General features: G+C 41.9%; 1 protein-coding gene across 10 annotated transcripts in view; it reads left to right on the plus strand.

Annotated features, from left to right (window-relative positions):
- RUNX2 (RUNX family transcription factor 2) overlaps positions 1-15,114 on the plus strand; it is a gene marked incomplete at its 5' end in the record, with an annotated part of 221,344 nt that overhangs the window by 133,063 nt on the left and 73,167 nt on the right. For 7 of the 10 annotated variants that reach the window (XM_081906271.1, XM_081906273.1, XM_081906274.1 and 4 more), the window contains one exon: positions 2,228-2,401. The exons of the other annotated variants lie outside the window; for them this stretch is intronic. In XM_081906271.1, coding sequence (XP_081762397.1) covers positions 2,228-2,401 — 174 coding nt within the window. The remainder of the gene's footprint in view (positions 1-2,227; positions 2,402-15,114) is intronic. 10 annotated transcript variants of the gene reach the window in all.

A 15,114-nucleotide genomic window follows, 5' to 3' on the forward strand; every position in this document is an offset into this window, starting at 1 on the left:
CAAAAAGGGGTTTGAAAACCAACCAACCAACCAACCAACCAACCAAAACCAAAGAAGAGAGGTGGCTGGATCTTTGGATGAGAAAGGGTGTCAAAGGTGTGCTAAAGGAGGAAAGCGAGATGAGTGCTGCAACCCCAGAGTTGTCCGTGACTGGGCTTAACTGTCAGGGGAGCTGATTGAATTTTTTACATGCATTCTCACAATAGAAGACGCAGGGCAGGAACTGAGGCAATTAGTGGGGACAAGAGATGACGTTAGTGGCCTTATGGACTAATTTCAAACTGACAATCACTGGGTCCAGATTGTACCCACTAAAGAAAGCTATGTTAAATTGCCGATCTTCTAACAAAAAAGTAACTTATCCATAAGATCAGCCTATATATATATATATATATATATATATATATATATGAGTACTAAAAAGGACTTCAGATTAGATCTAGGAAATTACAGCCTGGTTAGCTTAATATCTGTTCCAGGAAAACCAGTGAGAAGCATTATTAAAGACTTAGTCTTTCAAAAAGCTTTTGACAAAATACCTCACCAAAGACTCAGAGTAAGCTTAGCAGTCATGGTTAACTGGTTAAGGAGCAGGAAGCAGCAAGTAGGAATAAAAGTGCAGTTCTTCCAATGGAAGGATGTAGAAAATGAAGTCCCCTAAGGATCAGTATTGAGACATGTGCTTTTTAACTTGTTCATTAATTGTCTACAGTTAGGGGTGAAAAGTGAGGCGTCCAGGCTTGCTGATGACACCAAATTGTTAAAGGTGGTTAAAGAAAAAGCACTTATTAAAAGGTCTAAAAAAAAGGATCTCCCCAAATTGGGTGTGTGGGCTTTAAAATGGAAAATTCAAACCCATGTAAGCAAGGATAAAGTGACCCTAATTTCACTTATGATGCAGGTGGCGCTGTGAGTAAAACCTCAGTGCCTAGGACTTGCCAATCGCATGGTCGGCGGTTTGACTCCCGTCGTTTGGTCCCAGCGCCTGCCAACCTAGCAGTTCGAAAGCACCCCAGGGTGCAAGTAGATAAATAGGGACCGCTTATCAGCGGGAAGGTAAAAGGCGTTTCCGTGTGCGGCTCTGGCTCGCCAGAGTAACTTTGTCACGCTGGCCACGTGACCCGGAAGTGTCTGCGGACAGCGCTGGCTCCCGGCCTCTAGAGTGAGATGAGCGCACAACCCTAGAGTCTGTCAAGACTGGCCGGTACGGGCAGGGGTACCTTTACCTTTACCTTTAATTTCACTTATATCCTCCTGGGGTCTCAACTGGCAGTGATTGATACAGCTTGATGAAGATGTTGATCCTGCTGCAGAAATGGAGAATTCCATGTTAGGGATTATTACGAAAGAGATTGAAAATTAAACTGCCAATGTCATGGTGTCATTATGCTAATCTGTGGCAGGACCACACTCGGAATAGTGTGCAGTGCTGCTTGGCTCCCCTCAAACATTTGGGTCTTTCTAGTTTGGAAAAAAGTGAGTAAAATGAGGACAAGCTCTAGGCCTATAAAATGATGCATTGTTGTGTATGGAGAAAGTCGACAGGGACCATCTCTCTCTCTCTCTCTCTCTCTCTCTCTCTCTCTCTCTCTCTCGTAATACTACAACCCAGGGCGATCCAATGAAGCTGAAAGTTGGAAGATTCAGGATTAGAGAAAGTACACAGTGCATAAAGTAGAAGTACTGTAAATAAATAAGAATTATAAAATTTCCTCCTGCAACCAACGTGACCTCCATGACTTTAGAAGAGGATCAAAGAAGTTCCTGGAGGATAAGGCTATGAATGACTTCTGGTCATGATGCTTATGTTGTGCCTCACCTGTCAGAGGCAGTATTGCCTTGAATATCAGTTCCTGGGCCTCACAAGCAAGGAGAGCTCCTTGTCACCCTGTTCCTGCTTGTGGATTCCCCATAGGAATCTAGTTGGCCACTGTAAGAACAGGATCCCGGATTAGACGGGCCTTTGGCTTGATCCACAGAGTTCTTACGTCCACATGCAACATTCTTGTGCTCATGTAAGCGATTTACTTATGTATAAGGAAAATGACACAAGTATATCCCATGTAGGGTTATTGTGACGGGTGAAAGAGTCTGTAGTCCACTCCTTGCACCAGTTCCAGGTTAAAGCTAAAAGTTCTTTGGTCCTTGCAGTAAAATAAAATAAAATTAATACTACATTGTTCAGTCATGCTAACAACACTTTTATTTTATGATTTGCTGTTTCCAGGGCACAGACAGAAGCTTGATGACTCTAAACCTAGTTTGTTCTCTGAGCGCCTCAGTGATTTAGGGCGCATTCCTCATCCCAGTATGAGAGTAGGGGTCCCGACTCAGAGCCCACGGCCCTCTCTGAACTCTGCACCAAGCCCTTTTAATCCACAAGGACAGAGTCAGATCACAGGTAAGAGACAGAACCATGGGCTTGTATGGGCCATGGGAATGATTGATTATAGTAGGCCTTTTATTGTTTCAAAATGTAGAAAAATAACTGTTGCAAAGTGAAAGGTATAAGCAAATGTAAGCTAGTGGGGAATAGATTTTTCTGTAGCATTCATGACAAAATCATTTAGCCTTCTTTCTTGTTTGCAGTCAAAATTGGGGGTGGGATAAATGGAGAGGAAATTCTCATCTTTCAGGTCTCATTCACGGAATTGGTCTACATGCAATGATAAAAATATGTAAATTTTCCAGCTATACATGTTTATTTAGGATTGCTCTTTAGGATAGTTTGCACAGCGTTGTCATTTTGCGTCCCCCCCCCCCCGTTTATTATGTGATATTGTGGCTTCTCTCTAGCATCCATAGCTATGCATCACTGTTTCAGTAAACTATGAACCAGGCCACTTTGAGAGATGCATACATTTTATTTTCAAGCCAAGAGATTGCTTTCACTATTCAAAACAGAATGTGTGTAGAGAAAGCAGAGAAAATCTAAAGCACCGAGGTCCATATAAAAAGAAACAGCAGCAAACCTAGGCCAATTGTTACCACACACAGACACACACACTCACACTCTCTCTCTCTCACACACACACGGCTGAACTTCTCTTAGTTTATATACAATTTTATTCTAAAGATCCCAATAAAAAGTGGAAAGCCATTTTGTGGGTGTGGGGTGGGGAGCGGGAAATGTTAATGAAATGCAGCCCTTTTTTCAACACAAGCCCCAATTTTGTTTTGTGCTTTAAAAAAAGAAGGCTGAGTCTATACAGGCATGTCTTTAGTTCAGGCCCATTTACACATACTACTAGTGACATTGAGTTTTTAACTGCTTCAAGCCACATTGCATGATGCAAAGGCACTGGAAGTGCAGCGAGGCAGGCAGGCAATAGGGAGATAAGTTTTTTAAATTAGCAAATAAAGTGATGTGATCCTAAATTGTTGTGGTACATGTCTGAAGATCTGGATTCTGTGGTTGGAGTTCATCCTCTGGCTTCTTCCCACTTAGTTGTTGCCCAGCAGGGAGGTTAAAGGCTGAGCAGACCGGAGCCATCTCCTTGGCCCTGCCCATTGGACTCTCCTGTTCTTATCACAGAAAGGTGGGGTTTCGCCATGAGGAGGTGGCCCTCGTTCTGCACTGACTCTTTCTTCGATTGTTATATAATACTAGACTGAGACCAAGTTTTCTTCCTGATTCCATATGGCGATCGTTTTATGTTGTCACACGGATGGATCCTAGATTCTCCTGTAACTTTTGAAATGTCACATGCTCCTCTTGTTCACATAAATGCTTTCCGTAGAACAATCTGCTGCTGCTTATGATTAAAAACATACCACTTTTTTCTGAGTCAAGAGCAGCAGATTAAAAGCCTATAAATGGTAGGTGCTGGTCAAATTAATGAGGGTATTGAATACTATAGAGAATGTTAGGAGTTCACAGCTCACTCTATGTAGCTAAAGAGGCAGCAGTGGAAATAGTACAATATCTCTTCTAAATAAGTGCAAGTCTGCAGATGATAAGAGGTAGCACTACTTGGCAGAACACAGCAATTTGTACTTGGAAGAACATACATTCCCTGCCAAACATTTGAAATGTGCTTTGCCTTTTTTGATAGTGATTATTTCTGCCATGCTTGAAAGTTTGCATTGAGCTACACAACTGCATATTTCTGATGCTGCAATTTGTGCCCAAACCAAGTGTACTTTTGCCACCTACTATAATCCAAAGACTTTTGTGCTGAAATATCACTGGAAGAGGTATTCAGGAAGAAAGACACACTAGCACAAAGAGGTCTGTAAATCAGAAATCAAGTGCTGCACCAAACATCCAGTACAACTTGCATAAAATAGTATTTAATGCTTTGATTTATAATAAAAATTGTGGGCAGGTTTCATCTAATGAGTCCTGTCAGTGGAAGCCCCTCCACTTTACGGCTGCCATATTTCAAAAAGTATGAACCAGGACACCCTGGAATTTGCTGATCCTGCAGGGAGAGGAGGAGTGAGAAAGGCCGCGGGCTTAAGCAGAAGCCCAAATGCACACCGTTTCTGCTAATGGGATTCTTTGAGTGAATCTCGCCCGTTGTGCCCATTGGGAGTGGTGGTGAACATGCAGAGTTTTATAGTAGAAGGTCTTCAGCTATAGAGTTCTACCAGCTCTAATCTTCATAATGTGCAATCAGTCAAGCGTTTAGTTTGGCAGTAAAAATACTTTCTTCTGAGTGTCAGAAGTAGCTCTTGCACAGGGAGTAGTAGTAGTCCACAATATCATGCCCAGGTAGTATTCTGGCATACCACCAAAAAACATGCTGTGCTGAGGAATTACTCCAGAATCAGAATACTGTAATCAGAACTTTGATATTAGTTAGGTTTATTGATTTTGCATTATGTCTTTATTATATAGCACTTCTCGACAGGTTCCTCCTCCTGGGGGCTTCCTTGCTAAAATAGACACAAGGAAACAACACGAGGGGAGAGAAATTTGATTACTTCAACTGCGGGTACTTTGGCTTAATTACAGTAGGGTATTTGGAATAATTAAGACAAGAAATGCATCAGTTTCTACAAAGCAAACATAAACACAATTGCTTCATTTCAGACTGTTCAGTTAAATTGCTTACTTTATTCCAGGCATGCTCTTCCACAGGTAATGCGTGATTTACTATAGCCTTTAGTATCCCTATCAAATCCCTTCTGAATAATGATGAAGTAGATGTTGACCCAAGTATTACATTTCATTTTCTTTCCATGTTCCACACTTTAGTCCCTACTGAATCCTTGACAGCAGGCATTTGTACTGTATTTAGATATGTACACACATCTAGTTTATACACATTTAGTTCTCTCTCACACACACTGTATTTACTGATAATGATTTAAAACCCTCTGTAGAACATGCAGAATCTGGCAATGCAGATATGGATTGGTAGAAGGTCATTTTTATTCAGCAGGGCGTTTTAACTAGTGCACTGCAGAAGCAACACCGAAAGGCCATTAAATACAAACTCTCCAATAAGGTTTGATGTTTCCTGAGGAAGTGCAGACCCAAGTGAAAGCCAGTACATTGATCATCAATAAAAAAACCTTTTCAAATCCAAATTTTATGCTGGTATGTTTGCTACTCCACCAGCCCCACCCTCACAAAACATGTCTGCATATATGACACCTCTGTCATATATTTTAGATTTTTTTCCCCCTTCTAAAATGCAGCTGGCCAGGATTATTCTATATGAGACAGGAAAAGCCAAAGGCATGGTGGTAAGAATGTGGTCAGTGTGCCTGGTGGAATTTCAGTGGAGAAGTTGTAGTAGGAAGTGTAAGTGGGAGTTAAGTGAGGTTTCATGCTCCATCACCACTATGCCAACATATGATCTATAGGCAATCTGTGACTTCAGTAACCGAAATAACAGCATGCAAAGTCAAGTGGTCTGAACCATGAGAAACAGTTTTTTAAACCTCAGCAGCACACAGTTTTCATTTCTCAGGCCTGGGGAAATACCCTATTAATTCATTATGCTTGAGTTTAAAAGATGTTTGGCTGGCGTATTTAGGACCAGATCTATATTTTGCTCTCTGCAAAGCCTGTTGCTGCGCCATGCCGCTTGATGTGGAGTGTGTGCTGTTTAAGTTGTTTTGACAGTGTTATGAGCGAAACCATGAAATCACATAAATTCTGTGACAGCAGCAGGGGAAATTAACAAATGGGAGAAACGTTATTTCCAAATGCATATATTCTAATTTGCATTAACACACTGAGACTTGAGGGGCTGTTGGTCATGTTGGCTGGAGCTAAAGAGTTTTTATGAGTTGCTGAGCTTTTCTTGTTGGTATTTAGATTGTTTTGTTTTGAAGATGTTGGTATTTTGTGATGGTTGTTTAATGGGTTTTATTGTACAGTATGTATATTTTATTGTTGTTGTGCGTTTTTTTAAAAAAAATTATTCAAAATTAAAACAAAACATATTATCCTAAAACATATCATCCTTATTTCCCCCCTATTTTTCCTCCCTTCCCCCTCCCCCACAAAACCACCCAGCCCCCCAGCTTCCTTCAGTTCCAGTCCTTGGTTTCTCTGAGAATGCTGTTCTTCATGTTACAAAGTTGTATAGATCCTCAAACTATTTAGCTTATTATTATCAATAAAAGTTTGTGAATGTTTATTCAAAGTGAGCCAAGGAGTCCAGTTCGCTTTGTTGCATCTTCAAATACTTCGTAAAGGGTTCCCATTCATCTTTAAAGTCACAGTTATATTTGTCCCGCAGCTTATATGTCAGTTTTGCCAGTTTTGCATAGTCCATCAATTTTTCTTGCCATGATTCTTTAGTTGGGGTTTCTTCAGTCTTCCATCCTTGTGCTATTAGAACTCTCGCGGCCGTTGTCGCATACATGAAGATGGTTTTCACCTTTTTTGGCAGATCTTTCCCTACAATCCCTAACAAAAATGCTTCAGGTTTTTAAACCAATGTTAAATGGAACATTTTCTTCAATTCGTTGTATATCATTTCCCAAAATTTTTAAATTACATTACAATCCCACCACATATGATAATGCATTAACACACTGAGACTTGAGGGGCTGTTGGTCATGTTGGCTGGAGCTAAAGAGGTTTTTATGAGTCGCTGGGCTTTACTTGTTGGTATTTAGATTGTTTTGTTTTGAAGATGTTGGTATTTTGTGATGGTTGTTTAATGGGTTTTATTGTACAGTATGTATATTTTATTGTTGTAAGAAGGTTTGAATATACATTCTGAAGAAATCGAGGGAAATACATATTTGTCTATTTATGAGCTTAGGTGTTGCCATCTGTTCATCTGTCACTGGAGTCCTCTATGCAACTGTGAATTTTTATACTGGTGTGCTTGCTACTCCACCATCCCTATGAAACGCCACGGTTTGGAGAATATTAACATACTATATTAATGCTGTCTAGCCAACATTGTGTTTCATGGGAGTCTGTAGAGTGTTTTATGGACTCCTGCAGTTGCCTTTTCGTAACTGACAGGCCTCAGCCACTTCCCTGGCTGTCACGGCACGGGGCTGATTTGTAGTCCCACCACTTTCCCCATGCTCTCCAGAACATTCTTCCTAGATTTTTGTGGGTTTCAACCGTTTGCACAGAGTATTGCAGTCAGTAGCTGTGTTGCAGTGTTATACAGAGCAGTTGCTTATAGATGTTTGGATCTATAAGCAGACTGTCCGGAGGAGAGGAATAAAGTACATTCTCAAGACTGTCGTCTCTCTGGAGTAGAGAAACAAAGGGAGCTTCAAAGTGCTCTTTTTAAATGCAAATACATGACAGTCTTGGGTTGTTGGCAGCTGTCCGTTGTGACCCTTCGGGAACAAGGGTCCTGGTGGCTTGTCACTAAAAATGTTCCCATTGTTTGTTTTGTTCTTAAGGCTAGCAGTCAATTATTTCTTTTCACAAGCTTGGAAAATATTGATTCTATAGTTTTCATTATGCATGAGAGCAGTCCATATGGAGGATCAGTAAGGACCCTTGCTTTTAGCCCTGGGGCAACTAACCTGTTGCTCTGCAGATGTTGTTGGGCTTCAATGCCCGTCATTGCTGCTGTTGGCCAAACTGGCTTTGGCTGAGAGGAAGTTCAGCAGCATCTGGAGGGCCACAAATTAGCCACCCCTGTCTTGGCCTGTCAACCTGGCTTTGCATACTGCTATATCCACTTGTTAGATTTTCAAATGCTTCCTGTTCACATGCTCATGGTTTTGCCGGTGAGGTTCAGGGAGAGAAAAGGTACACAGGAGAAAGCAAAGGGAGGCAGCAAGGGTTGGGGTAAGCTTGCACTCCGCTTGTCAACCGGAGGAGCCAACTTGCTTTGTGCCACACGCCTCTGCTGGTCTTTGTGGGAGAAAGCAAGTCGGTTGTAAAGAGCAGCACAACCGTAATCATGCCCCAAGTATGGTTAACTCCCCATGGAGACTTGACTGGCACCTACCCTGATTTTGCTTCAATGTCAGGCAAACACTCTTAATCTATTATTTGAAGATGCACCTGTTTACACAGGCATTCCCTTGACCTCTTGACTCTAATTACTGCTTTAATTGCTGTGCTTATCTAATGGAATTTTATCACCTATTTTAATAATGGATGTTTACTTTTTAATATTTTAATGGGGTTCTTTTGTTGTATATACAGTGGTACCTCGGTTTAAGAACATCCCTATTTACAAACTATTCAGTACAATAACTCCGCAAACCTGGAAGTAGTGTCCTGGTTTGCGAACTTTACCTCGGTCTACGAACGGAAGCCGGATGGTGGAAGGGCACCAGTGGCGGGAGGCCTCATTGGGAAAGCGTGCCTCGGTTTAAGAATGGTTTCGGTTTATATATATATATTTTAATAATCTTTATTAATTTAAATTACACATTTATACAAAGAATTTACAATCTCATACTACAAAAAGAAAATTAAAAAACAATTAAGAAAAAAGAAAAGAAAATACAGAAAAAAGAAAGAAGAAAAAGCAAATTTACGTACATAAAAAAATTAATCTTCCTAATTAATACTTAATTAAACACTTAAATAAAAAAGACTTCTAACAAAACGAGTCTTCCAATCATTCGATTTCGCTTTAAGAACAGACTTCCGGAACGGATTAAGTTCGTAAACCGAGGTACCACTGTATATATATATTTATGTACTTTAATTATAGTGTATTTTGTATGTGCATGTTTATTCCTCTACATGGTCTCCCTTGGGAGGCTTTCTCCTTCCTTGGAGATTTTTAAGGAGAGGTTGGATGGCCATCTGTCATGGATGCTTTAGCTGAGATTCCTGCATTGCAGAGGTGGACTAGATTGGGGCCCCTTCCAACTCTATGATTCTATATATAATCATTCTTCCAGTTGCTGGTTCAAAATACACAGCATACTCTGTCCTCTTTCTTTCATCCACTCTGCACAGATTCCCCTGGGACATCTCGTCTTTCTTACCTGCTCACCTGTCTCCTTTGTGCCTTTGTATGGACCTGTGTGACAGAGTGGTCAGGTGTCTGTTTTTACTTTACAGAGGACTGTCCTCTGTTTTAAAGGGCTCTCAGAGGCGTGCTCTGCTTGAGGACTGTCTGGTCCAAGTCTGGTTTAAAGATAAACAACTATAAAAAGGGAGATCAGGAGCCCTCAAGTTGCCCATCAACAGTTAGCAGTCCTTGGTTAGCAGATTGAACAGGCATACCAGTCAGCTGGTGCTTTCCCAGCTATGATGAGATGCATTGCATTTCTATTTAAATTATCTAGAAAATATTTCTAAATTTGCACTCACACTTTCCCTCATGGAAACTGCTGTATTTAAATATTCCGCATTGTGTCACCTCTCAGAAGTTGGTGGCCATTTCATGACATCTCAGCAGCTTGACCACACCTGTGAAAGTGCTGCAGGTGGTCAGAGAGGCAATAAGTGGTTTAAAAATTAGTTGAAGGGACACTAGAATGACTATTATGAGTGCAACTTGAATTTGTGTCTGCTTATGTGAAACACTATAGAGAGTGTGACTTTTGTGCAACAGCCGTCACTCCCACCCTGCCTGCATGTTGATTGAGCCTCTTTGAATAAAACAGTGAAGGCAAGGGTTGCCTAACTTGCAAGCCTGTAATAACAGTAAACTCATGGAAGAAATGAATAAGCAATCTTTGACATTTCCTGTTCTAATAGAACCTACATGGTAGGGAATTTGCAGTTTGCATATTATTTAAGGCTTCACCCCTTTAGCTACTTGTTGCAGCCAAGCTATGCATGAAGCTAAGCAATGAAGTGAGCAACATGCCTCCCTATGCTATGAAGGCAGCAGTTTTTGTCTGTCTCATGCAGGGGGAGCAGAAATGTTTACAGAAGGAGGGCTGCTGTTAGTAATCACCCCCAAATATTTTTGATGGCCCTGCTTTGCTGTTCAGAAACTAATAGTTTTCTCCACTAATTAGTCTACTTTTGACTATCTGCTTTTGACAGAGGAAGGCTGGGTGAGTCGAAGGCTGTTTTCTTGCTCCTCTAGCCTCTGTAGGTGCTTTGCCCTCCTCCCATGTTGGCACTGAGCATTCCTCTGGGCAAAACCAGTCTCCTTCCGATTAAACAGCTCTGGGGGTTATTGCGTTTTCTTTGCCTCTAACAAGTGGGAGAGCATGCTGTGCTTGTCAGAACTCATGATGATTTGTGAGTGAGCTTGGAGCTTCTGGCCCACAGAGACCCACACGCGACTGGGTCTCACAGACACACCACTTGAAATAGCAAGAGAATAAGGACAGGGGAAAGCCACCGGAACAATTCCCCAATGGCCATTACTCTCTTTATATTACACAGCTAAATAAATGCATGTCTTTGGCAAAGTAGACACCCAAGCGAAGTAAACATGCATGCAAAATGCAACACCTGCAAAACTTGCTGTACAATGCTATTCTTTAAGAACCACTTCAGACAGTACATTTATATCAGTTAATTGGCAGATATCTAGAGACGTAAGTTACCGTACATGGATCTCTCAGTCTATCTATAAACCTTGAGTGGTTCTCTTTGGTTCGATTCTAAACAGCTATATTGAACCCTAACATCTACACATCATCAGGGGCCTGGCCACACAGTCACAAACAGGTGTGTCCCATCTTCAGTCTTGCCATATGGCAACACTTCCATTCTTCAGGCACAACCCAGTACCATATTCATGCCCTAGAATTAATCTGTAGGGAACACACGGCTCCCAGATCATTTAGAGGGCCACAAGTCCCCATGACCCGCAACAAAGGTTTGAGGGATAGGGGAAAGAGTCTTGTTTCCTATTCACGCACATATTTAAAATTTTTTAAATAAATGTGTGCTCCAGATGGGAGAGAGCACAGATTCTAATGAATACAAAGCAATTAAAAATGAAGATTTAACAAAATAGCTGAATAGGGTGGTGCTGACTTTTCTTTATGACTTTAACAAATAGGGTGGGGATCAACACTCCATTGCAGGAGGTCAGAAGTGGTCAGGGTTAGGAATTTTTGTGCTAATAAGAGACCATGCTATAAATCAAGACGTCCACAGTTCACATTTTGGATCTGCCATGATTTCATTCAGAGGCCTTAGGCAAGATGCTCTCTGTCAGCTTCAGCCCCCAGCACAAGCACCGACCTGCACTGTGTGTGTGTGTGTGTGTGTGTGTGTGTGTGTAATAATACTGACTTGCCTTACAACAGGGCTAGGGAACCTCTGAGTCTTGCACTCCCCTCACAGCCCCAACCATCACAGCCAATAGTCAGGGGTGCTGGAGCTGGTGGCTCAGAGGTTCCTCATTCCTGCCTAAGAGGGTTGTTGTAAGGACTGCAGCTAGATATGGCATGTGAAGCACTTTGTATGTTTGAAAATCTGAAATAAATAATAAGTATGGAAGCTAGAAAAGCAGGTGTATACTAACAGTAGTGTAGTAGGAATAAATGTAATAATGAACAATAACAAATCAAAGCAGAATCACCACAAAGTCTAAGCCACTTTAGTTCCACCTCCACCTCCCTTTGGCACGTTTGCCCTGCTCAGCCCTGCCACTCCTCTATCCCAGTTGCTGAGCAACAACAACCATTGACCTCCCTCTGGTGCAGGTTGGGAGGATGAGGAGAAGCAGCTCCCTGCCCTTGGAATGAGGAAAGCTTCTTACTGCTTTCTCTCCCCCCCCCCCACAGCAATCTGTCATATGGAGCACATGCCCCATTTTGCTGCCCCCCCCAATCCATTCCTGGTGTACAGATGACACATATCATACTGAAAACAGATTTGACCCGGAATTTATGCTGGATGTCCCAATGAAGAATGAATGAAGAAGTCCACTATCTGAAGCCTTACACTGGAAATCATCAGATATTTCCCTTGTCTGTGAATAATCAAATGTGCAGCAAGGTACCAGTCAGGAGACGGTAGCATCCATCTGTTGTCAGAAGGGCTATGATGGCTGTCTGTTAACTGCCATGACTGCAGCCGCCAGGGGACAGGTTATTGCACAGAAGCTAGGTCTCTGTTGCTGAGGGTTGTTCCTGGACACATTGCAAGGCTGATGCACACACTGGGCTGACATGCTGCTTGAGGTGAGGTCGGCTCCACTTTGTCATTCTCTCATTCACACTCATTCTCCATGAATAAACGTGTGCCTGCTCCCAGGGCACATGCCCCAGCCTTCGGAGAGCAAAAGGTTCCCCCCTAGAAAAGTAGGTGTCCGTACTCACCATGAAGTGGTTGCAGTGAGTGCCACACTTTTTAACAACAACAAAAAGAGGGGCCAGTACTGCGTACACTTGAGCACCCCGGAGGGGGGCTTCTCCTTCCTGGTTCTTTGGGAGAACATCAACTTCTGTACCTCTTTCTGCCACATGCATTCACACAGAAACATCAGCACTACTGTGTGGCATTGAGAGAGAGTGTTATCTAACACGGTCTCTTCTTTAGTGTTCATGGAAATGCAGCCAATACAGTCCAGTCACTCACACAGAAAACAAAGTGGAAAATGTAGTAAGATCCCTCCCTAGTGACCAGAGTTAACCAATCCCACGAGAGTTACTGGGGAACATTCCAGAATTAAATGCACAGCAATGCATTTAAGCATTCCCAATTTAAGTATAATAAATCACTATACTTAACATCCTGCGGTGCAATTTAGATTCCTATATGGTCTTTATTTGGCTTGAAGTCATAATGAGTATACACAGTTTGGACCTCAGTGTCTTGTGGGTCCCTAAAATCCCTTTAAATGCTTGTTGCGGCCCATTGCTAATTTGTCAGCTTGCTTTCGTTGCCCAGAATAATTCTCTGCCAAATCAGAGGAACATCTGTTAAAAAAATAATGTAAAATTATTTACATTTCTCTAGATAGTTTGTTGTGTTATTGTTGTGCTGTAAAATAACATGCAGGTAAGAGTAAATATAATGCCAGTCCCTACGCGCTTGAAGACGTTCACTGCATTTAGAAATCACCCGTTTGACTTTGGAGTGGTGTTTTTTCTTGGTCAAGCATTTATATGAGATAGCCCTACTGTAAATTAAATCCTAACAAAGTTAAAATGAAAGGCTTCCCTGCCTCCTTCATATAACTGATATACAGTTATTTTTTGCTTTGGGAAGTATCAGAGTTCCAGACATCTCTTCAAACAAATCATGTCTTAACAGGGGGAGGGGGGGAATGGCAGAAACATCAAGGTTTTTCTATACAGAAGGGGAGAAAGAGGATTTTGTTATAATTAGATGAATTTCCTGACAAGGGTTTGTTTCTTCTGCCATCTAGTTATCATATTACTATTTTACAAAACAGAGGCTGGAAACCTGTGTTCAAAGATACAGTTAAGCCAGATATGGTTTGCTGCTTTACAAAGAGTAGAAAGTAGAAAGTACGAGTATCTAGACTGATACGTGTTTACTATGCCCATAAGACTCCAGAGGCACAGATGTCAGAAAGCAATTTCTCTTAAAGTAGGATATATTTTTGATTTGTAAGCAATATAAAGTAAACAACATAAATGTTGAAGAGGAAATCCTGTTTTCATCAGTAAATCACTAGATAACATTGCAAAATAACCTGTTTGCCAACTTCATTGTATTCTTCCTTCTCTTACCCACTGCAACCCAGATAAATATATATCTATGTAGAAAATACATATTAAGAATCATTCAGTTCAAAGCAGGGCATTTAATGGGGGGTGCTGTGGTCTAAACCACTGAGCCTCTTGGGCTTGCCAATCAGAAGGTTGGTGGTTTGAATCTGCATGACGGGGTGAGCTCCTGTGGCTCTGTCCCAGCTCCTGCCAACCTAGCAGTTTGAAAGTGTGCCAGTGCAAGTAGATAAATAGGTACCACTCCAGCGGGAAGGTAAACGGCGTTTCCGTGTGCTCTGGTTTTCGTCATGGTGTCCCGTTGTGCCAGAAGCAGTTTAGTCATGATGGCCACATGACCTGTGAGATGAGCACCACAACCCCAGTCACTTTTGACTGGACTTAACCGTCTGGGGGTCCTTTACCTTTACCTTTATTTAGTGGGTATTGCCAGGGGGAATCCCCTTTGGAGTTCTTAGTGGAAACCAGGGTGGTGTATATCAGCCTTAGGCTGAGTTATAGGTAGTGGAGGGTACATCCGGAAATGCCTTTCCCCCCAGTCAAATAACTAGAGGAATTAATGGCACATTCTTATCTGAATGACTTTTGTGGCAGATCACCTTCTTTGCTTGCACGAGGTCCCAGACTCAGTTCCCAGTATCTCCGGGGGGGGGGGGGGCTGCACAGACCCTTCTCTGAATCCCTGGAGAAGTCCCACCAGGCAGCCTTTATAGGCACGACTGAGTGAGAGGACTCTGTGGAAACACTTCCGGCCAGGCGGGAAGGCCTTTCGTATTATGTTGATAACTTCCCCACCATCTTCCACCCTCAAAGGAAATAACTCAAGATAGTATTGATACTAACAGAGCTTTCAGCTAGCAGCAGAAGAGCAAAATAAAATGTGGCTGGTTAAATTGTAATAGTGCCCGCAGTCTGTGTATATACTGTATATGTGCAGGATGGAGAACTGGCTTAGCCTTGTGTTTTACTTAATTTTTCACAGTTCCTTAAACTGCTTGAAGAGGCAAGCCACATTTTTGGTGGAAAGACAATTTGCTGTGGTAGAAACTTCAAATCTGTTTATGTTTGGGCATATTATTATATGATTTTTTAAAG

Source organism: Podarcis melisellensis (genome assembly GCF_964234715.1).
Source record: "Podarcis melisellensis genome assembly, chromosome: 3".
Classification (NCBI taxonomy): Eukaryota; Metazoa; Chordata; class Lepidosauria; order Squamata; family Lacertidae; genus Podarcis; species Podarcis melisellensis.